Below are 26,858 nucleotides of genomic sequence, written 5' to 3'. Positions count from 1 at the left end.
AGGAAAAATATGGTGTTAAAGTAAAGGTCATAATACTATATCAGGAAAGCTAAAATTATTTTTAATAAACCTAATTTGAGCTTTAATTTAAAATTATGCCCTTGGCAACATCATTTAAAGACACAAGGTCAGTTTTCACTGATGACGACTAGCTTTACCTCACTACCACCTCTCTTAACACTTTCTTTGTCTGCAACTTGTAAAACTTAATTCCTGAAGTCCTGCATTGGGCAAGCAGAAATATGCCATCACAGCCACCAACTTCATCTCTTTCCAGAAAATGAACTAAACTGTTCGCAACTTTGTTGTGTTTGAACTTAGATAAGCTTCAGACCCTTGTGTTTGTGCCATCATTAAGACTATCTATTTCCACCCATGGTTCCTGCCTGTTTCCTTTCTTACACCGTCCCATTCACCATCTTCCTTGTACTTGCTAACTTGCAATAGCTCTTGGTTAAACAGTACCTAAGTTTTAAAATTTTAGCCCTCTGTAGTGTTATCCTTGCCAATCCTTTAAATTTCATCTAGCCTTTTAATTCTCTGTTTTTGGCCTCTCATTATTCCTGAAATACACAAACCAGAAAGCACAATTCAATATGGGATACTAGAATGGAGAGTTCTGGGGATATCGGCAGATAGTTAAAAGTGGCTGGGTGGGTTGAGAAAATGGTTAAAAAGCATATGTGATGCTGGGCTTTATAAACCATTGGTTCAGCCACGGGTGGCATTGTGTCCAGTTCTGAGTGCCCTACTGTAGAAAAGATGTAAAGGCTTTAGAGGGGATGCAGAAGAGATTTACTAAAGTGATTCCAGAGATGAGGGATTTCAATTATGTGGATAGACAGAGCGGAAAATGTTGCAAGGGAATCTGATTGAGGTATTTAAAATCACATAAGATATAGGCAGAGTACATAGAGAGAAACTGTTCTCATCGGCAGAGGGGTCAAGAACTAAGAGACATAGAATAAAGGCGACCGGCAAAAGTACCAAAAGGAAGATGAAGGGAAGCTTTTATTTACTTCCAGGAGTGGTAATGGATACAGATTCAATTGTAGCATCAAAGGGGAGCCTGATAAGTATCTGGAAAAAAATATTGCAGGGTGATCGTGAGAGGCTGTGTGGGACCAGCTGGATTGCTATTACATGGAACTGTTATAGACTTGATGGGCAGAATGGCCTCCTTCCATTTTGTAACCCTGTCTGCAATATATTCACATCACCAATGGTAACTGTGAGTTCATCTGCAAATACACTAATCTGTAGAGTTTCCTTGCTATAGCTGTTTGCCTCTTTATTTCTGTTAAGGCATTCCTTTAAACTTGCCTGTTGTTCAGAACCTGCAGTATTTTACTGTACAGAGTTCCTTATGCCATCTAATGCTGTTTATTTGTGTCTTTAAATCTGTTGTGTTTGTAGTATATGTCTTCAGATCATTGTAATTTTACCTTGTGTTATTATATAAAACTATTAAGTACAGCAGTACAGTTTGATTACTTGGCTGCATAGTTCTTTTTAACCTCTTCAGTTACTCTCTGAGGAAGCTAATACTTTCCAAGATCCAAAAATTGATTATTCAGATAATGCTTTGCTATTGAGAACAAAGGGTTTCTGGAGCTTATCATGCAATTCAACAGCTAAACCGGCAGGGGTCCTTCAGCAGTTGTGGTACAGCAATAGAACATCGTGCTTTATTGCAGTGAAATAGTTTGGTTTAACTAAATTAGCAGGAGTAATAAAGAAAATAAAATTGCATAGTATTAAACTACATCCAAACTTAATATGTATTTATCAGATTTCCAGTTATGGAAAATTATTTTGTAGGTAACTTGGTTACCAAGAAGCAGCATAAAGTATATTGCTCTTTCAATTTGTATTTTTGGTTTCAAAAAAAACTTTAATGTTAAAAGATGTGTTTATAGCATCCACTTTATATGTTGTACTGAATCTACCAGAGTTTGTTGATATCATTCCAGTAACATTCATATACCACAGGTTGCACTATTGTACATATTCACTGGACAAAATGTTATATGATGGGCATGCTATTTCATTGATATGCAGTATTCATTTCCAAAATTAACAAAGACTAATTTGCTCTTTTGGTCAAAATCTGCTGAGTACAGTAATTTTTTTTGGAAACTTGCTAAGAAAAATGACAATTTGAATTGTGTTTGGAATGAAAATGTATTCATAACAAATAATATTCAATCTTTTCAACTCTGCTAATAATCAAATGATAATGTCACAATAGAAGTATTCAGATTTTAATATTTAACTGATCCTATTTTTGCATATCCAAATACAAAATAAAAATTTTGGTTGCAACTTTGCCTTTTAACTGCTACAATTTGTACAATTCCATGCTGTGACCTGATTCTTTCTCGAGCTATTTTCAAGGATACTTACATATCATAATGAGTTGTAATTAATTCTCATCAGAAAGTCATCTGAAACCTTTCCAGGGTGCACAAGGAATATAGATTCAAATTAACTGTGCCTGCAAACATTTGTTAGAAATTTATGCAGAGGAAAGTTACAACTTCTGTTGGTACCTTCATGCACCAAATTAACTTAATGTTTCTGGGTGCCAGAAATGAGTGGAAGATGTGCACATCCTCACTCTGTTGTTTGTACACAATTGTGCAAAAATCTTGATATCTAAGAACTTAAGGCATTGAATAGATCATCAAGCTAAAGAAGAAGCTCTCAGTAAAGTTTAAAAAAAAATGAAGGTTTATGAATTTATATCCTTAACTACAGTGCTGGTAATTGCTTATTGTCAGATTTTGAGATATTTAGACAAAAACACATTCCGCACAGCAGTTGGTTATATAACATATCAGCAAGTTTGGTATTGTTTTGGAGAGCTAATGTCTATGGCATTCAGCACGTGGTAAGTTTATTTTGTTTTCCACAATAAATGACAATCATGTGGGGATTTTAATGCAGAGATCCCCACTAAAGGATAAAAGCAATAGGCACCATTTAAGGTAATGGGGTGCACAGAAAAGCTAGTGTTTATTCTTTTAAATGGCAGCAAGGTTGGACTTCCACACATGCATTTTCAAATACGGAGGTCCCAAACTTGTCGAATGGCAGATGGCACCACATCTGTTGCAGCAGCAGAGCTCCACTTTGCTTACTACCTCAGCATTTACACTGGGGAAATCACCTCTTGGATCCTGAGACTGGTTAGTTCTGGTACAGTGTCCAAATCATCATCATTGAATTCAATTAACTGTTATTACTGTTCAGTCAAATATTTTTAACTAATTGTTACTTTTTAATTATTTTTATCTAACTTCAATATTTAATTTTCAAAATATTATAACTTTAACTCTTTGAATTATATATTTGACTGTGAATAGTTTTAAAATGTGTTTGAATGTTAGAGATATTTAAAAGAATGTTAAAAGCCCTCACAGTTCTTGCAGCTGGTAAAGCTGGAAGCTGGGCCTTCCTGATTGTCAGAATTTTCAGGCATTTCATGGGCAGAGTTTTTACTGTGCACTATTGAAAGCCTTGCCACTGCTCAAGTCATACTGCTGAAGTCTGAGATGCTTCAAGCCAGTAAGGTCATCCTTCCACATCTGTTTTAGGTAAGTATTGGTAGACCACAGGTGGAATGTCAAAGCAGTGGAAGTGATCCAATAAGATTCATCCTCATAAATGTTTATTTAATGCTTCCATTAAAGAAAATTCCAACTAAATCACTAGTGAAGCCACATCTGAATTCATTTTGTCATGTGTACTAATATTATTTTGACAACATATGATAAGAAATGCTATGGAAACATTGTGAAATCAACTTTATTATTTTACTAAATCCTATCAAACATACAGTGAAGGAATGTTGATGTCACCTGTTGCATGATTCTCAAAATATTCTTTTAAAGTTCATCCTGCTGCTATCACATTGTGCATATTTAAATTGAGAATTATATCTCGGTTTTAGTATTTGCTGAAAGGTGTGTGGAATATCTGCTATGGCCTGTTGTTTATTCATGGTTTAAATCTGCTGAAGTGCATTAAAATGCTTCCCACTCAATTAAAAAAAATCCTGCCACCCATGGATTAAGACTTTGATGTCACCAATCCTTCTTCAAAGGCTCCTTTCATTGCTATTAATCACAGTTTAGCCTCTGAAGATGTAGCCAGCAAAAACATTTGGACATCTTGTGCTAGACTTAGTAACACTTTGACATATCCTGAATGATTTACACACGGTTATTTAACATGTTACATATTTCCCTCTCCCAGGTAACTTAGCACAGTCAAGAGCAAGGATAAGTGCAGCATCCAGGTCATTACCTCCACAACTACATGCAAGCCGGAATAAGGTTTGTTTGTTTGTTTTATAAATGGCTATTTAAAATAGGAAATTATTTTTAATTAGGTTTGTGAGATAAACAACGTACAACTTGTTTAATAAACCCATTTTGATAATGATGCTTGGGCATTATTCCTTTTTATTTTTTTGTACAATTTGTTTTTGTCCCATGTATGAATTTGGAATCTGTAAAATGGCTTTATGGGAGTAGTTTATTAATAGAGACATTGGTGACATTGATTTCTCTGGTCTTTTCAGTTGTGCACTAAGATGCAATACACTGAAATTGTTAACTAACAGTTGATCCAACTGGAATGAAAATTCTAAGTAGTTAAAACTAAAGTTTATAATTGATCAGTTTTAATTGCCTATCATCAACTGTATTTCACATGCATTTTGCATTTACATTTACATCAAAGCTTTTAGTTTTTGTGTTCTTCATTTGCATCCTATGATGTGAGTCACCAGGACTTGTACCTATCCCTCTAGCTACTATATCTTCAAAGAAAACAACTGAAGTTAAGCCAATCAATGAACACAGCCAGCGCAAAACCAATATGTACATACACTAAAACAGCAAACATTTAGCTATAACCTTTTCATCGAACAGGTCCTATTTAGCTTGATGTTTAAAAACAAATTGTAGCTCATGATAATATTATGATGTCCAGAATTATTTCTAAGATTTCAAGAAAAAGAATACAAGCTGTGAGAAATAAGTGTGATCTTTAAAAAAACCTCCTTGGTGATTGCATTCACACTATGATGTGAGAGACTAAATAATGAACCTCACTCCAGTTTTAATCAGAAAATCTGGTATTTATTTGATCATGTGATGAGTTCAGATGCTTTGATGTTATGTCCCAATGCAGATTTTTATTGGGATATGGTGTTTATATTTACAGAAGTTTACTCCAATGTACTTCTCAGTGCAAATTATAAATGCTATGAGAAAATAAGAATACAAATGAAAAGTTGTATGATAAGAGGGTTTGAAATGCCTTGAGATCATTATTATGGAAATTATCATCCTTCTGTTTTAATCTTACAATGCTAATACTCTCTTGCTCTATTTCTTGAATGAAATCTATCTTCTTGATTTATTGTTGACCATTTTTATTCTATTTATGTTTCACATACAGTCTCCTAAATACTTGCTGAAGGTAAGAATGGCAACAAGGTGACATTCATTATAAGATAATTTATACATTGTAAGGAGCACAAAATCTGTGGTTCTGTAGTCCTCTTACTAATCATGTACAGCATGAAAAAAACATTATTATTCTTTGGATAGTATTGAGTTTACAAGGTTCAGTTTCATTATTAATTTTTAAGGTCGTTTTTATGAATACTCCTTGACAAACAGACCCAGATCATTTATTAAGATACACTTACCCTACTAAAACTGCAGGCAGAAAGTTCAACATACATTGAATCAGAAGTGTGCACTGAACCACATTTGGTATGGATCTACAAGGCTATATCTACAAATGAAGCAAGCAACAGCTCCTCTGTAAATGTAGATAGCAAGCCTAAATTCTGCTAGATGTCCCTGCTCCAACATTTGTTTACCCAACATCAAGGCAAGCTACATTCAGGCAACCTGACCCCAAAGTTTATCTTCCAAGGAAGGACAGTTTAACTGAACATGGAACTAGAAGGAGCAGGAGTGCTACTACTGACCAAGCTTCAAAGGACCCAAACTTTGCTTCTGTGTCTCACCACTATTGCCACCACACCAGTATCTTCTAACCCTAGACGTGCCCATGATTATAGACCCCACCCTGTCCAAACCATTAATTGCACTCTCTAGGACTTCAATCCTTTTGTCCAACTCCCATTCATGGTCTCCAAGTCTCCTTTCCATTGAATATGAATGATGGGCCAAAATCTAAACCATGAATGTGTTCTCTCAATACTGCACAAGTTTACTGAGACATAAGAAATTCTGCAGATGTTGTAATCTGGAGCAATACACAATTAGTGCTGGAGGAACTCAGCAGGTCAGGCAGCATCCATGAAGGGAAATAAACAGCCGATGTTTTGGGCTGAGGTCCTTCATTAGGATTGGAAAGGAAGAGGGCAGAAGCCGGAATAAGAAGGTAGGGGGAGAGGGAGGAGTACAAACAGGCAGGGAATAGTTGAGTTCAGGTGATAAGCGAGTTCAGGTGATAGGCGAGTCCAGGTGAGAGGGGGAAGGTAGTGGGAGGGGGAGAAGATGTAATATGATAGGTAGAAGAGGCAAAGGGCTGAAGAAGAAGGAATCCAGTAGGAGAGAGCAGTGGACCATGGAATAAAGGATGGGGGAAGGGAAGAAATGAGATCGGCAGGTCATCAAGGCAGGGGAAGGGAGCCATAGCAATAAGGGAAGACAAAGGAGTTTGGGGGGGGTGGGGGAGAATAAGAAGGGCTGGGGTTACTGGAAGTCAGAGAAATCGATGTTAAGGCCATCAGGTTGGAGACTCCCAAGGCAGAATATGAGGTGTTGTTCTTCCAACCTGTGCATGGCCTCAACGTGGCAGCAGAGGAGGCCATGGACAGACAAGTCAGTATGGGAATGGGATGTGGAATCCAAGTGGTTGGCCACCAGGAGGTCCTGGCTGTTGCAGGGCCTACTCTCTCTGTCAGCTGACTGATATTTTATCAATCAACTCCTCTCTTTGCCAAGTGGCTTCATCATTATGACAATGAGGGCCATGAATTTGGATTTTGGTTGAAAATTTTTGTTACAGGTGAAATCTATTTGAACATCTAAATGATCAATGCAGTTATAATCAAAGGATAGAGAAATAAATAAAGAAACAACCTATAAACTTCTGGAAGGCAAACTCAAATCTGAATTCTCTTTCAGCTGCAGATTGGTATCCATTGGGAGTTACCAGTGTTTGTAGCATCAAGACATCCATTTCTAGTATTCCAGCTCCAAGTCAATATTTCAATCATCCTATCAATTTTGAGTATGCCTTGCATGAAAATACAATTTTACTTGCCAATTTATAGAAGTTTGGTAAAATAATTATATCAAAAGTTATTCAAATTTTGTCATTTTCTGTATTTTATGTATTATTGTAGAGTGTAAGCTTCATTTTACTTTTTGAATTACTTTAGAAACAAAAGCAGCTTTAATGAGACAAATGAGCTTTCGTTTTTTTTCTAGTATATATTTTGGCCAAAGAATATTTGAGTTAAGCACCTTAATATCAATGTGCTTTGAACATCTCAGTTACTGGTCATCTGCTATTTGCAGAGAAAAGTTGATGTTCATAGCTAATGCTTAAAGGTTAAATTTACTTGCATTATGAAATATCCATTTATTTTATCTATTTGTCTTTAAATCACTAATTTGTGTACATCAAGTTTTACATGCTTGAAAGCTGAAAACAGTACGAGTTCCAGAATAATTCCCACATTTTCAAAAAATATAGCAAACATTTTTAAACTTTGAGTATATTCATACATTTTATAAAAAGCCCATTTCTATGTATTTTTCTCCTGTTGCCTTATGTCCTTAATTATGCTCTGTTCCTCTCCTTTTATGATGAACAGATGATCTGTTCCTCGGCTCTGTCATTAAATTTTCAAGTAATTTGGGATGATTCACTCTCTAATCACCTCTGCAGGTATGGAGAGTATTTTGCTTCATTTGGGCCATCTTGTGGAATTTGGCATGCAGGAAGTCACAAGATGCAGCTAAGTGCTATCACTTTGTAGTTTGGGGTGTTGCTACCACCCCAACACAACATTGTGAAATTTCCCAAATTTAACAAGAAACATTTTCAATTTGTATTTATGTAGGTAATTTCCTCATAACTGTTAGTTATACTTGTAGTATATTCATGAATATGCATAGTTTGGAAATTACCCAGGAAAAAAGTTATTAGTTCACAAATAAACTAAATTTCTTTCTTTTGCCTAAATGGAAAGATATAACAATAAATTATGCACTAAACCAAACACGTACCTATGTTCTAAATATATTTACATGGCGAACAGCAGTGCATACCAGTATTAATGATGGCAGTGTAAGCATAATCTGAAGACATTCATTTTAGTGCTTCATTAGATTTGATGAAATATGTTGTTTGAAAAATATAACATCATCAAAATGTTAATAGAGTGTGGTTAATATGGCTACTTTGAAGACAGAATTTTATATTAAGGGCAAATTTTATGTTGGTTTTAATAGTAAAAATATGAATTGAGTTCTGGTTTAATATACACAGTATGCCTTTAAGCTAGTACCCTATGATTTCTTTTATTTTTATTGACTCTCAGTTGCTGATTCTCTGCATTTTTTTATTGTTAATTTTATCACCCTGAATGCAAATAATAGTTCTAGGGGGTGAAGGTGTTTTTTTTAATTTACATTTTCCTGACTTTTTTTCTGTCCTGTAACCAGGTTGATACAATGGAAGTTATGCGACATCCCGAGGAAACAACAAACATGAAAAGACAAACTGTGGCTTCTTATTTTAGGGTAAGATTATTAATTCAGTAACAGCTATCTTAAAAGCAAAACTGCATTAATTTGAAGAACCTAAATTTTTAGTAAGACCAAAGAGCTTAAAGGGGAGCATGCATTTGCTGTTGGGGGTGGGAGGGAAGTTTACTGTTATGTTCAAAGGCTGATGTGGGCCATTATATAGAACTTAATGCTGTGCATCTGCTTTTGTTTTTTTTGTTCTATTCTCCAACTATTTCTTAATATTTTGACTGAAATATTTTATTAAAGAGATGTAATTACAGATACATCATGAAATGTATATTTTAAATTGTAAAATACAATAATGAAAAATTTGTAATGTTGCCAAAAGAAAATAATCTTGGAGAGGTTTAGATAAATCTGGTAGAGGTTAAAGCCTCGGCAGCATGACATTTAAAGGTCAAAATCCTTTAGTAATTTTTATAGGGGGGCAGGTTGCATCGAACTGACATGTTCTTGAATGCTGGTAGATGGTAAAGATTTATTTATTTTGCTCCAGCTTTTCCTTATTGGCATCAGGTGATTTGCACCAAAAATTGTTACAATGTTTCTTCAGTTCTGATCATTTTAAGTGTATGTTTGTCTAATAGCACAGTTGATCAGTCAGCAAACAATTCTTCAGGTGGATATTACTTTTACATTTGACAGTATTCATTGATGGATCTCCTGTCTAAAATGGTGGTTGGACAGCCTCATTTTGTCCGTTGCATCAAACCCAATGATGATAGACAAGCAGAAAAGTTTTTTGAAGAAAGAGTATTGGTTCAACTGCGGTACACTGGCATCTTGGAAACAATACGCATTCGTGCACAAGGATATTCTCATCGTATCCTCTTTGAAGACTTTGTTAAAAGGTATAAAAAATACGGTGGATGTTATGGTTTTCAGTTTATAGAATCAGCACAAAAAGCTTTCTGCCTGTTGTGCACAACTGCAAATAGAAGGAATTTATCTTTTGTTGTCATGAGCAAGAAATTCACATTTCCAATCTTGTGTTACTTCCACAGGCTTCTAGATTAAGTCCTCTTTGTTTTACCCTTTTCTGTCTGTTTTCTGCTTCAGAATAAATTAGAAGCATATTGTGATTGTATTCCGAATCACTAATTTTAGCAAGAATATAAATAGTTTTAATTACACTAAGAGCAAGAGCCAATGGATTATTTGTTCATTGGTCAATACTGCTTGGACAAAATGCTCATTACTAGAGTGAGTTCACAAAAGTGATCAAAAATGAAAATAGAATTTATCTTCTGAATGTTAGATATGAAAAGCATATGAAGAATTGAGTAGGGTGCTAGATACAACTAAGATTTCAAACACAGCATAAATAACACAATCAAAATTAATGCTTATTTGCAATAGTGTGCTGTGCAGAATCGCCACTTCTGCAAACTGAATACTGGGTGGTGTGGCCTGTGAGACAACTACTGTTTACATTGTTGTTGACTCACTGCCATCATTTGACATGGTGACAACCTGGAGTTCCCTTGTCCATTCTCCCAAATAAAGAAGTGCCTTTGGCTGCCTCTCGCATCCTAGGAAGCAGCGAGCCATCAAAGCTGCTGCAAGGCTGTGTAAGGAAGAAAAGAAACGAGGGAAGGTGAGAGCTGCTTTGTTCAGCTTGACCTCCCTTCCTTCGCACTGCACCATCTCCACCCTTGCCTCCTTTTGGTAATGGCTGCTGAGAGTGGTGCAATTGAGGGCTCATAAATTTAATGGAGCTATATGAATCAGGAGATTTTTTGCAGGCTGACAAGCATTCACCCCTTGATCTCTTAAATCTCCCCTGCATGCATGAATAAAATCCGAAAACAGCAATTTAGTGTCAGAGGGTGAATATTGACAAGCTCAGCTCATTAATGAAAATTATGAAGGTATAGCTCACATCTCTGCAGATATGGCCAGGCATTGCAAACCTGGGATTGGAGTTGGGATACAGCTGGTTTCCAAGAAAGCAATGTTATAGAATGATGAATTTGGAATTTCAGAGGAGAAGGGGTTTTTATAGATTTTGATAACGTGGTGCTCTAATTATGAATGACTATCATTATAGCTTCTAAATAATTTTAATTGATCAGATTAGTCCTACAGAGAATGGTCATTGCAGAACCACACTGTATTCATTGAGCACCCAAGATTTAAAAAAAACATAAAGGCCTCCAAATTTGTGTATTTTTTGGTTATGTGTAAAGATACCAAGGCTTCCCACACTTGCTTTCTCAATATCTCACATATCAGCTGAGACTACAATGACTAGCCTCTGTGTGTGTATTTTTTAAAATGTTTTTACTACCAATCTTCAATGGCCTATGTGATAGACATCATATTGTTTTGTTGTGTATTTCTTTACTTTTAGCCTACACAGTATGTATTAATACAGGACACAGCTTATCATGTGGCCTTCATATATGTTTTGAAGTAATGGTCCTTGCATCTTTTTGGTATGATGATTCTGGATCCAGTCAGAAGATCACCTTCCAGTATAATCTCTTCTCTGACTGACCAATAACATCTTATTGCTGGCTGAGTTTGTTTTCAGTCACTCAGCATTAAAAGGAAGCGTTGCAATTTTTCACTCTTGCTATTTGGTCACCCTACCTCTCCTTGACCTTGACTCTTTACTAGAGAAAAGTATACATTCACGTTCAAGGACTATCCTGGACCAAGCAGTCCACTTCATCATTGTCCTATGTCATTCCTTCATCTTCGCTGTGTCATAGTGCTGAGACTCCCTGCCTGAGGTCATGTGAGAAAGAATAGGATACAAGGAATGGGACTGTTGGGAATCCTATAAGATCTGGCATAGAGTCAATAGGCTGAATGGCCTCCTTCAAAGTTGTGAGACAATATGAGATCTAAGAGTGCTGTAGAAGAACCAGTACTAAAGCTTGAGGTTCAACAAGTTCACCATCACCTTCTCAAGGGATGGACAATCAAGGCTGGCCATTTTAATGTTGCTCTCTGTTGAACTCTTGCTTTAAAAACTGCTGCCTGGTATTAAATTGTATTGGAGGTGGTTGATTTCAGGCTTCACCGGTTGATGCACTGCCAGGGATTAGCACAGACAATGATGTCAGTCTATGCTATTCATTATAATGAGCATGCAGTTTGAGTGTGACTTAGTGTCTGCAACAACAGGTGTGTGCACTACATACCCCACAGACTACATAGCAGTTTTCTGATGCATTTATATTTCAAAGCTAACCAAAATTTGGAACATAGTATAATCTTTTGCAACAAAATATGCTGTGTTGGTTTATCATTTATTTACCCATATGTCGATTGATCAGTTATTAATTTAATTGTAGTTTACTTTACATAGTTACCCATAAGACCATAAGAAAAAGGAACAGAAGTCAGCCATTCGGCCCATCGAGTCTGCTCCACCATTCTATCATGAGCTGATTCATTCTCCCATTTAGCCCCACTCCCCCACCTTCTCGCCATAACCTTTGATGCCCTGGCTACTCAGATACCTATCAATCTCTGCCTTAAATACACCCAATAACTTTGCCTCCACAGCCGCCCATGGCAACAAATTCCACAGATTCACCACTCTCTGGCTAAAAAAATTTCTCTGCATCTCTGTTCTGAATGGGCGCCCTTCAATCCTGAAGTCATGCCCTCTTGTACTAGACTCCTCTACCATGGGAAACAACTTTGCCACATCTACTCTGTCCAGGCCTTTTAACATTCGAAATGTTTCTATGAGGTCCCCCCTCATTCTTCTGAACTCGAAGGAGTACAGCCCAAGAGCCATCAAACATTCCTCATACGTTAACCCTCTCATTCCTTGAATCATTCTAGTGAATCTTATCTGAACCCTCTCCAAAGTCGGCACATCCTTTCTTAAATAAGGAGCCCAAAACTGCACACAGTACTCCAAGTGAGGTCTTACCAATCCCTTATAGAGCCTAAACATCACATCCCGGCTCTTATATTCTATTCCTCTAGAAATGAATGCCAACATTGCATTCGCCTTCTTTACCACCGACTCAACCTGGAGCTTAACTTTTAGGGTATCCTGTCCGAGGACTCCCAAGTCCCTTTGCATCTCTGAATTTTGAATTTTCTCCCCATTTAAATAGTAGTCTGCCTGTTTATTTCTTCTACCAAAATGCATCACCGTACACTTTCCAACATTGTATTTCATTTGCCACTTCTTTGCCCATTCTCCTAGTCTATCCAAATCTCTCTGCAGACTCTCCGTTTCCTCAACACTACCCGCCCCCCCACCTATCTTTGTATCATTGGCAAACTTAGCCACAAAGCCATTTATTCCATAATCCAAATCGTTGATATACAACGTAAAAAGAAGCGGCCCCAACACGGACCCCTGCGGAACACCACTGGTAACCGGCAGCCAACCAGAATGGGATCCCTTTATTCCCACTTTCTGTTTCCTGCCAATCAGCCAATGCTCCATCCATGCTCGTAACTTTCCTGTAATTCCATGGGCTCTTATCTTGCTTAGCAGCCTCATGTGCGGCACCTTGTCAAATGCCTTCTGAAAATCCAAATACACAACATCCACTGAATCTCCTTTATCTCGCCTGCTTGTAATTTCCTCAAAAAATTGCAATAGGTTTGTCAGGCAGGATTTTCCTTTAAGGAAACCGTGCTGAGTTTGGCCTATCTTGTCATGTGCCTCCATGTACTCCGTAACCTCATCCTTGACAATCGTCTCCAGCAACTTCCCAACCACCGATGTCAGGCTAACAGGTCTATAATTTCCTTTTTGCTGCCTCGCACCCTTCTTAAATAGCAGAGTGACATTTGCAATGTTCCAGTCCTCCGGAACCATGCCAGAATCTATTGATTCTTGAAAGATCATTACTAAAGCCTTCGCAATCTCTACACCTACTTCCTTCAGAACATGAGGGCGCATTCCATCTGGTCTGGGAGATTTATCTACCCTTAGACCATTCAGCTCCCTGAGTACCTTCTCTGTTGTAATTGTGACTGCACACACTTCTCTTCCCTGACACCCTTGACTGTCTGGTATACTGCTGATGTCTTCCTCAGTGAAGACTGATGCAAAATACTCATTCAGTTCCTCTGCCATCTCCTTGTCTCCCATTACAATTTCTCCAGCTTTGTTTTCTATGGGTCCTATATCTACTCTCGCCTGTCTTTTACTCTTTATATACTTGAAAAAGCTTTTAGTATCCTCTTTGATATTATTTGCTAGCTTCCTTTTATAGTTCATCTTTTCCTTCCTAATGACCTCCTTAGTTACCTTTTGTAAGTTTTTAAAAGCTTCCCAATCCTCTATCTTCCCACTCATTTTTGCATCTTTGTATGCCCTCTCCTTTGCTTTTACTTTGGCTTTGACTTCTTTTGTCAGCCACGGTTACGTCCTTTTTCCATTCGAAAATTCCTTCTTTTTTGGAATATATCTGTCTTGCACTTTCCTCACTTCTCACAGAAACTCCAGCCATTCTGTTCTGCCATCCTTTCCGCTAGTGATCCTTTCCAGTCAACTTTGGCCAGTTCCTCTCTCATGCCACTGTAATTTCCTTTACTTCACTGAAATACCGACACATTGGATTTCGGCTTCTCCTTCTCAAATTTCAAAGTGAACTCAATCACATTGTAATCACTGCTTCCTAAGGGTTCCTTCACCTTAAGCTCCCTAATCACTTCTGGGTCATTACACAATACCCAATCCAGTACAGCTAATCCCCTAGTGGGCTCAACAACAAGCTGTTCTAAAAAGCCATCTCGTAGACATTCTACAAATTCTCTCTCTTGAGATCCAGTACCAACCTGATTTTCCCAATCCACTCGCATGTTAAAATCCCCCACGATTATCATAACATTGCTCTTCTGACAAGCCTTTTCTATTTCCTGTTGTAATTTGTAATCCACATCACATCAGCTGTTTGGAGGCCTGTATATAACTGCCATCAGGGTCCTTTTACACTTGCGATTTCTTAACTCAACCCATAAAGATTCTACACCTTCCAATCCTATGTCACCTCTTTCTAATGATTTAATATTATTTCTTACCAGCAAAGCCACGCCACCCCCCTGCCTACCTGCCTATCCTTCTGATACACCATGTATCCTTGGATGTTCAGCTCCCAAAGACATCCATTCTTTAGCCACGTCTCAGTGGTGGCCACAACATCATACCTGCCAATCTGTAGCTGTATTTCAAGATCATCCACCTTATTTCTTATGCTGCATGCATTTAAGTATAATACTTTAAGTCCAGTATTTGGTACTTTTTGCTTTGATTGCACTGCTACTCTATTGCACTGCAACTCATCCCACTGGTTGCAAATTTGCCCCATCACCTGCCTGTCCTTCCTGTCCTCTTTACTGCACGCTATCTTTGATTTATTACTGTTTTCCCCTTCCTCAGCCCTATCACTCCAGTTCCCATCCCCCTGCCAAATTAGTTTAAACCCTCCCTAACAGCTCTATTAAACCTGCCCACTCGGATATCAGTCCCCTTCGGGTTGGAAACTTGGTATGTTTATGGGTATCATAGTTTGCTATCAGTTGCATATCAATAATTTCATGAAGAAACAGCAAATATTTTTGTGCAAGTGGATTAAAGGGATAGTTTGGTGTTTGGCTTAATTGGTGTACCATTGATAATCTTGATACTTTCAGTTTTCATTGTTTCTACTGATGTAATCTGCAAATTGTTTCACAGGAAGAATTAACTATTTTAAGTAAGGATTAATAATAAACTATGAAAAGATAATATTTTTACTCTATTTATTCAGCTTTTTATGTACCTGCATTTTGGATAAAGATCATCTGCAAGCCTAGATCTGTAGGTTGGAGCTGAAAAAGGAGCTTGCAAAAGCGGTACTGATTAAAATGCATGTTTCTATCACCAGTTCAATGAGACATCTTAATATGAAAAGCTGCTTGATGTCTTAACTTCCTTCGTAGAGCTTTGATGATTTAGATGGCTCTTTATAATATACAATAAGTAGATTCCTGAGGTTGGAAAATTGCAAATGTTACACTCTTGTTCAGAGAAGTGTGTTTTGATAAGTCCAGTAACTACAGATTAGTCAGTTTAACCTTGGTGACGGAAAGTTCTATAAACAATGAACCAGGACAGAATTAGCAATCACTTGGAAAAGTGTGGATTTAATAGATAAAGCCAACATGGACATGTTAAAGACAAATTTTGTCTTATAATGCGATTGAATTTTTTTTGATGACATAACAGAGTTAATAAGAGAAATGTGGTTGATTTGGTACATATGGACTCCCAAAAGGCATCTGTTGAAGTGTCACATAATAGGTTTGTCATCAGGATTGAAGTTGATGAAAGAAAAGGACTGTAGTTGCACAGGTACTCAGTTGGTCAAGACATAGAAAACCAAAGTATTAATGAAAGTTCTTTTGGACAGGTGGTAAATGTACAAAGGGGTTCCCCAGAGGTCAATTCCTAGGACCTTTACTTCTAATGTAGATGAATGACTTGGAGGCATAGTCAGTTGTGAGAAGGACCGCAAGGAGACAAAGACAGGCTGGTGAAATGGGTGGATAGATGACAGATGAAATTTAATGTGCAGAAATGTAAGGTGTTGTGTTTTAGTGGGAAAGATGAGTGGAGACAATATACAAACAGAAGGACAAGAGTAGGGAGGTCTGGGTCTGTAGTTTGTTGAAGGTGACAAGGCAGACTGAGATGGTAATCAAAAAGAGGTACAGCATCCTGTACTTTACAATTAAAGGAACAGAGTACAAGAGCAAGGAAGCCTTGGTGAACCATTATAAGCTATTGGTTCAGCCACAGCTTGAGTATTGTATCCAGTTCTGGGTGCCACAGTTGTAGGAAAGATTTGAAGGCTTTAAAGAGAGTGCAGAAAAGATTTCAGAAATAAGGAATTTTATTATGTGGATAGACTGGGGAAGCTTTGGTTGTTCTCCTTGGATCTGAGGTGACCTGATAGAGGTACTTAAAATCCTAAAGGCTATAAACACAATAGATGGACACTATTCCCACTGGTGGGGAGGATCATGCAGACAGAGAATGGAAGTGTTGGGCAACAGAACCAAAAGTGGCTTAAGGAAAAAGAAATGCACAGTGAGTGGTTTGGATATGGAATATACTGCTATGGGTAGTAGTGGAGGCAGATTCAATTGCGGCATTCGAAATGGATGAGTTATTTGAAAGGAGAGAATTTGAAGGGCGCTCGGATGAGCTGGAATTGCTCTTACAGAGAGCTGCTACAGACATGACAAGAAAAATTATCTCTTTCTGTGCTGTAACTATTCTTTGATTGCATGGAACTCGTACTGCAACCAGATCTACAGGTACAGTGGACAAAAGTACTTTATCAAGATTGAGTGTGTACCAATTCTTGTTAAATTTAGAACAAATTAGAAAGTGGTTCAATTCTGAGAAAAGTGATTTTTATACAAATTCTGTATGGGAATTTACCTTCATTACGATGCCAGCTGAAGTTCTTGTTTTAAAATCACTGCAAGGTTTCGCTGTCTCTTTCTCTCTCTGCCTACCCTATAACCTTCTGATATATCTGTGGTCAGCTCATCCTGGTTTCCCCAGAATTTATTCACTGGTGGCTGTCCCTTCATCACCCAAGGCTCTTGCACTATTCACAAAATTTCTCTACCATCCTCTTTAAAACCTACTTATCCAATAAACTTTTGATCGTGTGACCTAATCTGTCCTCAGCAAAACCTTATTGTGTAGTAATGCTCCTATAAATTACTTAGAGGCATTGTTTTTTGCCATTTTAGAAAGGAAGGTGAGAGAAAACAGGGAGCTATCGACCAGTTAGTCTGATGTCAGTTCTAGGGAAGATGTTCAAATGTATTATTAAAGAAGTGATAATGGGATTGGGCAAAGTAAACATTGATTTATGAAAGAGAAATCACACTTGAAAACTCCGTTAGAGTTTCTCTTTGTGATTGTAATAAGCAGAATATGTAAGGACAAACCAGCTGATGTGGCATATTTAGACTGACAGAAAGCCTTCAATTATGTGCCATGCCAGAGTTTATAAAACTGAATTGGAGAGCAAAGTATCAGGGATAAAGCTATCGAGGATTGGTTAATGGACAGAAAACAGAGTAAGAATAAGTGGGTCCTTGCCATTATAGAAATGTAGTTGCACATTGACCAAATCAGGGAACATAATATTCCAGAGCATTTGACATTTAGGAAGGACAGGCAAAAAGAAAAAGAAGGTGGGATCATGATGACATGGTACAATAGTTAGAGCCTGGCTCAGTAGAACATGATATAACATTTAAAAAGTTGCTAGAAAAAGCAATGTGCTTAAGGATTGGGGATGTTTTAGAATTCTGCAAATGATAGCCAAGAAATTGATTAAGGAAGAATAAATTAAAAAAATGAAATTAAACTGGCAAGAAATCGAAAAACAGACTGTATGAAATTCTACAGGCATGTAAAAAGGAAAAGTAGTGAATGGAAAATGTGGGTCCCTTACAAACAGATGGGAGGATTTATAATGGAGAATAAGGAAATGACAGAGGAATTAAACCAATACTTTGTGCCTATCTTCATGGAAAAAAATTCACAAATACTGGAAAACCAATAGTCCAGGCAAATGGTGAAGTATAAGAAATTAGTATTAGCAAAGAGATCCTAATATACAAATTAATGAATTTGAAAACTGATAAATCCCGAAGACCTGATGATCTAGATCCCAGAGATGATTATGGAGCTAGTAGATGCTCCAGTTATTTTCCAAAATGCTATAGGTTCTGGAATGGTTCCTGCAGATTGGGGGTTGCAAATGTGACCCCATTATTTAAGAAAGGAACAAAAGAGAATTGACTTGTTAGCTTAACAGTATTAGTTGTGAAAATACCAAACTCAATAATAAAAGATGTAATATTAAGACAATTAGAAAGTAATAATATGATTGTCAATAAGAAATAGCAAAAGGGAAATAGTGTTTGACTAATCAAATAGAATATCTAGTGGAGTAGATGCGGGAGGGATTTGAAACTAGTGGATGTGGTGCATTTGGATTTTCAGGCTTTCAAAAGGTCACAAACAGGAGGTTAGCGAACAAGGCTAGAGCGTATGGAATTTAGGGATAAGATACTAGCATGGATTGAGAGTTGGTCAACAAATAGAAAACAAAGAGTAGACATAAATGGGTCCTTATCAGGTTGGAAGTCTGTGACTAGTGGGGAACTAAGTGGGAATGTGAGTAGTGATGAGGATGCAAAGAGGATTCAGTGGGATATGAACAAGCCAAGTTTGTGGGAAATGACATGGCAGATGGAGTACAGCTTGGAAAAATGTGAGGTTATTCACTTCGGCAGGAAAAAAAACCAGAAAATGTTATTTTTTTAAATGGTGAGAGAAGTTCAAAGGGTTTGGATGTCCTTGTACAGAAGTCACTGTAAACTAACATGCTAGTGCAGCAGGCAGTTGGGAAAGCAAACAGTGTGTTGTCCTTTATTACAAGAGAACACCGTGATGCAGCAGGTATTGCAGTTGTCTTACAGCTCAAGCATACTGGGTTCAATTTTGACCTTCAGTGCTGTCATGTGGAGTTTGTATGTTCACCCTATAACCATGAGGGTTTTCCCAGGTGCTCTGGTTTTTCTCCACATCCCAAATGACATAGTAGCTGTTAGACTAATTGTCTACTACAAATTACCTCAGTGTATGTGGCTGATAGGAGAATCAGAGATGTTAGTAGGCATGTGTGAGAGAATGGATTGCAGGAAATAAGAGAGAGAATGGGATTGATGGGATAGCTCTTAAAGTCAGCAAAGACTTGATGGGTGGAATGGCTTCCTTCTATGTCATAAGAATAATGTTGTGTTACTACAAATATAGAGGGCTTTGTTGAGTATTGTGCACAGTTTTGATCTTTATATACCCAGTAGAGGGAATGCAGCAAAGCTTAACTAGATTGGTTCCTTGGACAGTGGGTCTGCCAGTGAGAAGAAATTGAATAGGCTAGATGTCTATTTTGCATAATTTAGAAAAATGAGCCATGACCCTGGTGAAGCATACCAGAAATACTTGGAGAACTGAACTGAGGGGGTGGGGGGGGGGGGTGGTAGAATGTTTCCTCTGACTAAAGAGTCGAGAACCAGGAGTTAGTCACAAAATAAGTAGATGGCCTTTTAGGACCGAAACAAAGAGAAATTTCTTCAGGCAGAGGGTGGCAAATCTTTTTAATTCTCTACTCTGGGGGTGTGATTGTGCTCAAAACAGAGATCAATTGATTACAGATATTAGCAGGAGCAAGGGACACTGGGGATACAGCAGGAAGTAGTAGTCGAAGCAGGAAGCAGCTGAAGGTCAGTCATTATTGTGTGGGATAGTGGAGCAGGCTTGAGCTGTCAAAAGGCCCCCACCTGCTCCTAATTCTTTTGCTCTCATGTTCTTGTTTACAGGGAGGTAAGCTCTGACTAGTAGTGTCGCATAGTGATCGGTGCTAGGGCCCCAGCCATTCACAATCTATGTCAATAATTTAAGTGAAGGAATTCAATATAGTATTTCCAAGTTGGCTGATGATACAAAGCTGCTGTGGGCTGATAGGGTCAATGAATGGGAAAGGGCATGGAAAATAAAACATACTGTAGAAAAATGTGAGGTCTTCCATTTTGGTAGAAACACGAGAAAGGCAAAGTTTTTTTTTTAAATATGATGACATATTAAAAGTAGTTGGTGTGTGGAGAGACCTGGTGTCCATGTCCATGTATCACTGAGGATTAACGTGTAACCACAACAAACAATTCAGGTGGCAAACAACATGTTGCTTTTCCTTGCTTGAGGATTTGAGTGCATGGGAAGAGTTATCTTGTTCCAATCGTATAAGCCTGTGGTGACACCCTACCTGGAAAACTGTGCACATGTCTGGTTACCCAACTGAACTAAGAGAGACAGAGTGTAGCAGATTGAATCCCGAGATGGCAGGTTTGTTGTAGTAGGAGAGATTAAGCAAACCAGGCTGCAAAATTCTTACAGGATATGACAGAGTAAATACAGGGATATTGTTTCTCCTGGCTGGAGTATCCAGCACCAGAGATCACAGTCTTAAAGTAAGGGCACTGCTATTCAGGATAGAGATGCAAATGAATATTCTTACCCAAGGGTAGCGAACCTTTGGTATTCTCTGCCCTTGGGGTGTTGGGGCTCAGTCGTTGAGTGTATTCAAGACAGACGTCAATTAAGATTTGGCTATTAAGGGAATTAAGGGATGTGGAATTATGGCAGGAAAGTGGCGCTGAGGTTAAAGATTAGCAGTGGTCATATTGAAAGTCATAGAACAGAGAACAGCACAGGAAGAGGCCCTTTGGCCCACAAAGTCTATGTCAACCATGATGTCAAATTAAATGAATCCAAATGTCTGGACATGTTCAATATCCCTCAACTGCAGAAGAAAAAGGAAGCATATGTAAGGTTTAGGAAGATAAAATCAAACAGAGCCCTTGAGGATTATAAAGAAGCCAGAAAAGAACTCAAGAAGGGAATTAGGAGAGCCAGGTGGGGCCATGTCAAGTAGGATTAAAGAGTATCCCAAGGCATTCCATACATGCATCACAAGCAAGATGATAACTAGGGAGTAGGTAGGATCACTCGGGGATAAAGGAGGGAACATGTGCTTGAGGTGGAGGATGTGGGAGAGGTCGTAAATAAGTACTTTGCATCAATATTTACCAAGGAGAAGGACGAGAAGGATAGGGAGATCAGTGTGGAGTGTACTAATATGCTGGGGCATTTTGGGATAATGAGGTAGTGTTGAGTCTCTTAAAAGAACATTAAGGTGGATAATTCCCCAGGACCTGATGGGATATACCCCAGGTTATTGAGAAAAGCAAGAGATGAGATTGCTGGGGCCTTGATCAAGATCTTTGTGTCCTCTCTAGCCACAGGTGAGGTCCCAGAGGACTGGCTAGTAGCGAGTGTTGTTCCATTATTCAAGAAGGGAAATGGGGATAATCCTGGAAACTATAGACCAGTGAGTCTCACGTCAGTGGTAGGGAAGTTACTGAAGGGGATTCCTTAGGGATAGGATTTATGAGCATTTGGAAAACCGTGGTCTAATTAGGGACAGTCAGCATGGCTTTGAGTGGGGCAAGTTGTGTCTTACTAACTTGATTGAGTTTTTTGAGGAGGTGATGAAGGTAGAGCTCTGAATATTGTATACATGGATTTTAGTTTGGTAAGGTCTCTTGTGGAAGGCTCATCCAGAAGATTAAGATCCATGGGATCCATGGTGAATTGGCCATTTGGATTCAGAATTGGCTTGTCCATAGAAGACAGAGGGTAGTGGTTGATGGGTCTTATTCTGGCTGGAGGTCCATGACTAATGATGTTCTGCAGGGATCCGTACTGGGACCTCTGTTGTTTGTGATATAAATAAATGACCTGGATGAAAATGTAGATGGGTGGTGAGTAAGTTCGCAGACAGTACGAAGATTGCTGGTGTAATGGATAGTGGAGAAGGCTGCCAAAGGATACCGCAGGATATAGATCAGTTGCAGATATGGCAGATGGAGTTTAACCCAGTCAAATATGAGGTGTTGCATTTTGGGAGATCAAATGTAAAGGAACAGTACACTGTTAATGGCAAGACCCTAAACAGTGTTGATGTACAGAGAGATCTTGGGATCCAAGTCCATAGTTCCCTGAAAGTCACTGCATAGGATGATAGGGCGGTAAAGAAGGTTGCCTTTATTAGTCAAAGCATTGAGTTCAAGAGTCAGGAATTTATGTTGTAACTTTATAAAACTGTAGGTAGGCCGCATCTGGAGTGTTGCATTCAATTCTGGTTGTCCCCATTATAGGAAGGATGTGGAGGCTTTGGAGAGGGTGCTGGAGAGGTTTACCAGGATGCTGCCTGGATTAGAGGGCATGTGCTATAAGGAGAGGTTGAACAAACTTGGGTTGTTTTCTCTGGAGCAGTGGAGGCTAAGGGGAGATCTGATAGAGATTTATAAGATCATGAGAGGCATAGATAGAGTAGACAGCTGTATCTTTTTCCCAGGGTCAAAATGCCTAATACAAAAGGGTATGCATTTAAGGTGAGAGGGGGTAAGTTCAAAGAAGATGAGCAGGGCAAGTGTTTTTTTGACACAGAGAGTGGTGCGTGCATGGAATGTGCTGCCAGGGATGGTGGGGAGGCAAATACAATAGAGGCATTCATGAGACTCCTAGATAGGCACATGAGTATGCAGCAAATGGAGGGATATAGACATTGTGAATGCAGAAAGGATTAGTTTAGTTCAGCATTTAATTACTAGTTTAATTAATTTGGCACAACATCATAGACTGAAGGGCCTTTTCCTGTGCTGCACTGTTCTAATTCCCTGCTTGTTCATGTGCCTACCTAAATGCCTCTTAAACGTCACTATTATATCTGCTTCCATCACCACTCCGGGCACTTGATTCTCAGTGTGAAAAAAAAATTGCCTCCCTCAACTCCTTTTAAACTTTCCCCTTTTCTCCTTAATGCTATGCCCTCTGTCAGAGCAGGCATGTGAGGCTGAATAGTCTAGTCTTGCTTCAATTTCTTATATATGCCAAGTTGCTGTTGTTATAAATCATCGACCAAGTACCACAGATTACACGAATGCCCAATTTAAATCACCGTCAGTAAACCATAACATTTCAATGATTGATTAACATCTAGTTAAAATTATAATATTTTGCAGTTTAAAATAACATAAATGTTCCAAATCAGTTTCATTATCTTTTTGTCATTTCCCCAACCAATGGGATGCCAGGAGTGCATTTCCACTCCTAGTTATATCCTTTTCTCTTTTGAAAGTAGCATTTTATTCAGAGGTCCCAATTTACTGTGTCTTGAAATACCTCTATTAAGTAGACATTTCTCATGTATACATGATGTGTAAATTTTCTTTAGATTTTCAGATAGCATTTTTGCTAATGGGCTAGAAAGTAGGAGTGCTTCATTGGATTTATAAATCTTGGATGTTAATCTTGGACAATAAACTCTAATAAACTATGTCTCCATCATTGTATGTTGAATGAGAAAATGAATTTGTATTACCCGCAGGTTCTATTGCCCCTATTATTTTTTCATGAAGGACAGGTTTCCTAGTTTCCAACTTTACTACTTTCTACTTGCTGCTCTCTATTCTGTTAAAAATGGGACATAAAGAAGCAGGACAGTTAGGTCACATTTACAGATTGGAAGCCATCACCAGATGATAGAGATATTCATGTGGATGTGGATCTGAACCTGGAAACCACTTACTGTCCATCACATCTAATCAAATGAGAAAATTAAAATAATCTTTAGTAAATCTGTAGTTGCCCCTCTGGGGCCACCAAGGTGGAGTGCTAAAACTCAACTCAAATTGCAAAAATGTTTGCATGTACTATGAGTGGACAGGATGAGCTGGAGGTGGGAGATGAAAGGACATGTTGTAAGTCACAGGCTCAAGCACAGAAGTCCAATAGAAACCATGGACAATCCTTGCACAAGTGCTCCCACCCACCAAGGCAAATGACCCAAACTTCATATTTTACAGTTTGCCAATGTAGACACGATTGTGAGCCATTCTGAATCTGCACCTGACAACACGCCTAGATTTTCTGCTCCATTGTGAAATTGTATTGCATGTCCTAAATTAGAAAGTGTAATTTGATGTATTTACTTACGCAAATAAGATTAATTTTTGTATTTGGAATTTGTTTAATGAAGTCTTTTTTTTTGTACATTCAGAAGTTTTAAATTCATGAAATATTTAATAGCTGTTTTTGATAAAATTATTTATTTCTGACCTTGATGCATTATGTCTCTATCAAGGCTAAATAATTGTATATAAATATATTAATTATGAGCTTCCAGCATTATTAAAGTAATTAATAACATTTTGATTATTTAATTAACAATTCAATATAGAAATCGTTGGTCTGGCTGGACTTTTGATTTTAATATTTCATTTTGTTGGTAACTGAAGGATAAACATGAGCACCAGCAATCATTTTACTTTGTATTTTCTGCTGATTACTACAGTTAAACTGGCAGTGGTTCAAGCTACCTGTGAATTTGGCAGCATATTGGACATTTACAGGTGTTGCTGCTACATTGGCAGTGCAGATCAGAGCTCGTTTCCTTTGCTTTTTTCCCCCCTTTTCTCTCTTTTGCAGAACTGCCAAAATATCAAAGTTTGTTTCATGTTTGCAAAAGCAGGTGTAGATAACTTCACAGGCAACTTTTTTCAAACCTTAGTGAAAGGGAAATTCCTGCATAAGCTAATTTTGTATTTCTTTGCTTTTATGTGGGCTTTGATGAATATCTAATATGATTGGGATTGTTTGGTTTCAGTTGATAATGCATAATGCCACATATTGTGCTCTGATTCTCAAAGTATGGTTGCAGTCTTATATTCTAATCATTAGATTTGTATGCTACATGTTCTCATATTTCAGAGAAGATTCTGAATTTAACCATCGTTTATGATCAGGGCATGTCTGTTCGAATCTCTGTGTTGCCTTTTGTAAGCTGAATTCCCTCTGTGTACGCTTGCAGATATGTTCTGACTGCTGCATAATGCCCAAGCCAATTACTTCTATTTAGCTGTCTATCTTGGCATTCTTTGACTGGTCCACCCATGCATCCATTTGAATTGGAACCGAAACTGTCCCATTCTTGTACTTCACCTACCATCCACCAACCAGGGGCAAGTCTTACACATGATATCTTCCACCCCATCCCATTCCTTTATGATCATCCTCAACCATTGCCACTTGTAAATCATTCAGCACCAGATTCCACCCAACTGTTAAACCTGTCTTTGCTAATGTAATCAGGGACTTGGACACCCAGTAGATCTAATTTAACATTTTCATATATAAATCCATTACTGGCATTCCTCCTAATTCCATGACTTCACCCAACCCTGCAATCACTGCTCATAGAATTCTTTTTACTCTGAGAGCAGTCACCTATGCTTCAACTTGTCTTTCTGCCCAGCCATTTGCTGCTGTAACTTCAGTTACCAAGATGCCATATTTAGAAGTTCCCCTTTTGCAATTAGATCTTCCTCTTCTTTAACTGTCAAAGAATCCCTTTCTTTCCATCTTTTACAGTATGTCCTTTGATTCAGTGGTTTTTAATCTAATTGCACCAACCTGTGAAGCAATCAGAGCATCATAGTCGTACAGCACAGAAACAGGCCCTTCAGCCAACAAAGTTCATGCTAACCATCGAGCACCAACTTAAGATGGAGACACAAAAAATTCTGCAGATGCTGGAATCTGGAGCAATACACAAAAAGTGCTGGAGGAACTCAGCAGGTCAGGCAGCATCCATGGAGGGAAATAAACAGTTGATGTTTCCAGCTGAGACCCTTCATCAGGACTGGAAAGCAAGAGGGCAGAATCCAGAATAAGAAGGTTCCTTTCCAGTCCTGGCCCAAAACATTGACTGTTTATTTCTCTCCATGGATGCTGCCTGACTTGCTGAGTTCCTCCAGCACTTTTTGTGTAGAGCACCAACTTAACTAGTTCTGTACCAACTTATTCTCCCCACATTCCCTCCAGCTCTACCCAAGTTATCCTACTCACCTGTGGGCAATTTAGTGGCCAATTAACAACTTAAGAACTTCTGATTTTAAAATTGGAAGACTTAATGTAAAGTAAAGCAAAGATTAGTAAGGGAGAAAACAGAGTAAGAGATAAAGCTAGCTATAAATAAACAACAGAGTAAGATTTTCTATGGATATCTAAAAAGAGAAGTGCTAACAAACTAAATGTTGGTCCTATAGAAAGTAAGCCCAATGAATTAATGGTGAGAAAACAAAGAGATGGCAGGTGAATTAAACATATTTTATATCGGTCTTCAATTTAGAGTATACTGGCAACAGCTGTAAATCATGAACTAGAAGGGATGAAAAAGCTCAGAACAATTACAATGCAAGCAAAGAGAAGTGGAATTATTGATGCTGGGAACTAACGTTCCTCTGGGTCTTGAAGGATTTCATTGGTTGGCAAAAGAAGGGACTATTGGGATTGTTAATGTATTGGTTTAATTTTTGAAAATTCTCTCAGTTTAAGCAAGGTTCCATTAGATTGGA

At 38.1% G+C, this 26,858-nt stretch overlaps 1 protein-coding gene across 1 annotated transcript in view; it reads left to right on the top strand.

Moving 5' to 3' along the window:
* myo3b (myosin IIIB) overlaps positions 1–26,858 on the top strand; it is a 316,747-nt gene that overhangs the window by 154,618 nt on the left and 135,271 nt on the right. The window contains exons 22-24 of the mRNA XM_052029302.1: positions 4,261–4,340; positions 8,730–8,807; positions 9,462–9,667. Coding sequence (XP_051885262.1) covers positions 4,261–4,340; positions 8,730–8,807; positions 9,462–9,667 — 364 coding nt within the window. The remainder of the gene's footprint in view (positions 1–4,260; positions 4,341–8,729; positions 8,808–9,461; positions 9,668–26,858) is intronic.

Source organism: Pristis pectinata, chromosome 1 (genome assembly GCF_009764475.1).
Source record: "Pristis pectinata isolate sPriPec2 chromosome 1, sPriPec2.1.pri, whole genome shotgun sequence".
NCBI classification, from domain to species: Eukaryota; Metazoa; Chordata; class Chondrichthyes; order Rhinopristiformes; family Pristidae; genus Pristis; species Pristis pectinata.
This window is presented reverse-complemented; position numbering and strand designations above follow the sequence as displayed.